The following is a 3,743-nucleotide window of genomic DNA, read 5'->3' as shown; positions in this document are numbered from 1 at the left end:
AATCCACAAAAAGACAATACACACCAGAATTTCAGTAACTTTATTTATATATGACTTGTGATGTAGTTTGAGAAATTATTCCCTGCAGACATGACAGATATGACATGAAGCTGAAGCAGCTTTTCAGATTCCATATTGAAAAGAAAAAACCTCGAAATAAAATAGTTATTAAAATATGTTAATGAAACACGGTTTTTAAAGCACAAACAGGAATATAATGTTTCTGCAGAAAGTGTTATAGATTCACCTCACTGAAGCGACGCGCTGGCCTTCAGCCGTTAGTGTGACAATAGTTCAGTTTCAGGATGGAAATCACAAACAGGTCAAATGATTCTTGGAGCATAAATCCGACAGCATTGAACGCAGCACCGGCAGCGTGGTACCCGCCCTGCTCCGTTTCTCTCAGTCTGCACGCGCCGGGACGGCAGGGACGGTCTACTCTATTATTTCTGTTTTCACGGCTTCATCAAGATTCATCTCTTTTCAAATAAGAGCTTTGACTTGTTTGAAGTAACGAGATCTTTTTTAATTATTACTATCTTTACTATTATCATCATCATCACCATCATCGTTGTTATTATCAGTAGTATTATGTTATTATTATAGTATTTAGTTGTATTTCTCTCTTACTGCAGCTGTGACGGATTATACTTTTCATTTGTGTCTCTATTTAAAAACTGTGAAATATCACATTCAGAAATCAAAGTCAGGCTCCTGACTATTTGATTAGGTTTGGGGGATTTTGCGGGGACCTCTGTTTCACCTCCTCAGTGGTTCCTCAAGCGGACTGTCCGGGTCCGGGTCTGATCGGTCCTGATGGCGGCTAACCGGGTGGGGCGTCGGGTGAATAAGGTGTGCAGCAGTCAGTCGCCGGGTCAGAGCCTGCAGCGGCGGCAGGCCCGGGTCACCGTCAAATACAACCGCAAAGAGCTGCAGAGGAGGCTGGACGTGGAGAAGTGGATCGACTGTGGGCTGGACGAGCTGTACAGAGGCCGGGTGAGTACTGCAGTACTTCAGTAAAATACTGCTGCAAACACTGCTGTACTGTAGTGCTGCTGGGTATGGGACTCCAGTCAGGTAGGCTGAATATTTCTACTGATTCTACTGATACTACTTGTACTGGTAGGCGTACAGTTACTGCGGCTTGAACACCTGACGCAGTATCTTTATTACTACCACAAATATGTTGTGACAGTCTTGTCATGACGTGCTGCACATTATCGATTAACATCACATCACTTCTGAAGTGAAACCTGCCTCATTGATCCTCTTCTGGTCCAGAAGTGTTTGTTTTCTGTCTCAGTGATCCTCTTCTGGACTGTCGGTCGGAGTTAACTGGAACATGTTTGCGCATGCGTCGAGTCGGACGGCCGCTTGTTTCTGTCGCGCTGCACCTTTTTTTAAAACTATCTCTTATTTTTAGGTTAGTCTGACTTTAAGTTAGCTATCTGAATTGTGCCCCGCTGTATCCACGTGGATTAGAGAGGTTTTAATTACTTTTCTGCTGGCTGGCATACTCTGTTGACTTACTTTAAGATAAGATAAGATAAGAAGAAGACTTGGGAAGTTTGGGTATTACAGGCAGCAGGTAATAGCAGTTGGAGAAAAAATAGCAAAAGAAATAGAGAAATACAGAATACAACATAAAAGCTGACTATATATATATGCACATTATATACAAAGGAGTATATGAGAATATGTAAAAATCTGTATAAAAATATATAAACTGCTGCAAAGAACAAGAAGAAAGTCGCCATAAAAATATACAACCCAAAAGTGTAGAAATTCAGACTTTATACAAATTGCTCATGGTGGATAAAGTGACTGCAGCATTTATGATACTGCACAGAAATAAATATGCATATGTCACTGTAGAATACTGTTATGTACTAATTGTGTACAGGACTCAATATTGCAGAAGATAATTTGTGTTTGATAAATCTCACATCAAAACAGTCTGAACATGGATCCAGAGCGGCGTTAAGCAGCTGAACTCTGACAGCTGATGAATGAAGGACCTGTGGTAGCGTTTCTTCTTACAGGGTGGATGCAGCAGTCTGTTACTGAAGGAGCTGCTGAGGCCCCCACTGTGTCATGCAGGGGGTGGGAGGGGTTGTCCATGATGGATGTCAGCTTGGCTAACATCCTCCTCTCACCTACATCCTCAGTGGTGTCCAGAGGACAGTCCAGGACAGAACCAGGTCTCTTTCTGTCCCTCTCAGAGCTTCACAGCCCCAGCAGACCACTGAGTAAAAGACTGCAGAGTCAACCACAGAGTCATAGAAAGTCCTCAGTAATGTCCAACATACTCCGAAGGACCTCAGTCTTCTCAGCAGATGGAGACGACTTTGGTCCTTCCTGTACAGGACATCAGTGTTCATGGACCAGTCCAGTTTATTGTTGAGGTGGACACCAGGTATTTGTACTCCTCCACGGTCTCAATGTCTAAACCCTGGATGCTCACTTGATCTGGGACCCCTTCCTGTGGAAGTCTGTCACCATCTCCTTGGTCTTACTGGCATTGATGTGCAGGTGGTTCAGTCCACACCAGTCGACAGTTAGTGATGACTTCCCTGTATTCAAATCGTTCCCCTGCGATTCCCCCCCCCCCCCGGCTCAGTCGTTTACAAGCGAGGGGGGATCGAAGTTCATCACTTTGTGAAACATGTGTGTTCACTGGACTTTGACCCAGATTATGGTCTCACAGTAAACTGAATGCATCCACATGTGGTCTTGAATAGTTTCCATCACTGATGCAGTTCAGTGAGTCAACAGAAACACTGAAGGAGCTGATCTGAAGTCTGCTGCTCTGCTTCAAAACAGAACGAGAGGCACAATCCCAAATGTTTTAAAATCCCTGCAGTTTAAACTGAAGCCATTCAGAAGACATTTTAAAAATAGTTCTATCTTTTATAAATGAATCTTCTAAAAGTGTCTTCTTTAGTGGTTTAGTTACTGTTTTATATCGTATATTTTATAGTGACATAATTTTATGTTAAAATGAAAATAAATGTCTGTCTGGATGAAGAAAACTGATCAGATGCTCTATAGACTATTAGTTTGTTCTTTTAAAAAGTGTGTGGTGTGACTGGGCACTGTACTGGTCAGTTATAATCCCTCCCAGTAGCTGCTGCTCAGAATAAAGACGACAGTTCAGTAGAAGGAAATGAGAAATCTTCAGCCTTGAAGAACAAACAGGAACCGACAGGAGCTGAGAGCTCGAGCACTGCTGCAGGCTTCATGCTGTGTTACTGTGGGGGGGGGGGGGGTGATACTGTGTGTGTGTGTGTTACTGTGTGTGTGTTACTGTGTGTGTGTGTTACTGTGTGTGTGTGTTACTGTGTGTGTGTGTTACTGTGGGGGGGGTGATACTGTGTGTGTGTGTGTGTGGGGGGGGGGGGGGGTGATACTGTGTGTGTGTGTGTGTGTTACTGTGGGTGTGTTACTGTGTGTGTGTGTTACTGTGTGTGTGTGTTACTGTGGGGGGGGGTGATACTGTGTGTGTGTGTGTGTTACTGTGTGTGTGTATTACTGTGGGGGGGGTGATACTGTGTGTGTGTGTGTGTGTGTGTGTTACTGTGTGTGTGTGTGTTACTGTGTGTGTGTGTCACTGTGTGTGTGTTACTGTGTGTGTGTGTTACTGTGTGTGTGTGTCACTGTGTGTGTGTTACTGTGTGTGTGTGTCACTGTGTGTGTGTTACTGTGTGTGTGTGTGTTATTTTTTTATTAATTTTTTTTTAATT

General features: G+C 43.4%; 1 protein-coding gene across 1 annotated transcript in view; it reads left to right on the top strand.

The window, feature by feature from the left end:
* Window positions 1–462: 462 nt before the first annotated feature.
* The window catches only part of LOC121609601 (protein phosphatase 1 regulatory subunit 14A-like), a 9,899-nt gene continuing 6,618 nt past the window's right edge, over window positions 463–3,743 (top strand). Inside the window, exon 1 of the mRNA XM_041941273.1 lies at window positions 463–996. Coding sequence (XP_041797207.1) covers window positions 817–996 — 180 coding nt within the window. The 5' untranslated portion in view covers window positions 463–816. The remainder of the gene's footprint in view (window positions 997–3,743) is intronic.

This window comes from Chelmon rostratus, chromosome 7 (genome assembly GCF_017976325.1).
Source record: "Chelmon rostratus isolate fCheRos1 chromosome 7, fCheRos1.pri, whole genome shotgun sequence".
Taxonomy (NCBI): Eukaryota; Metazoa; Chordata; class Actinopteri; order Chaetodontiformes; family Chaetodontidae; genus Chelmon; species Chelmon rostratus.
This window is presented reverse-complemented; position numbering and strand designations above follow the sequence as displayed.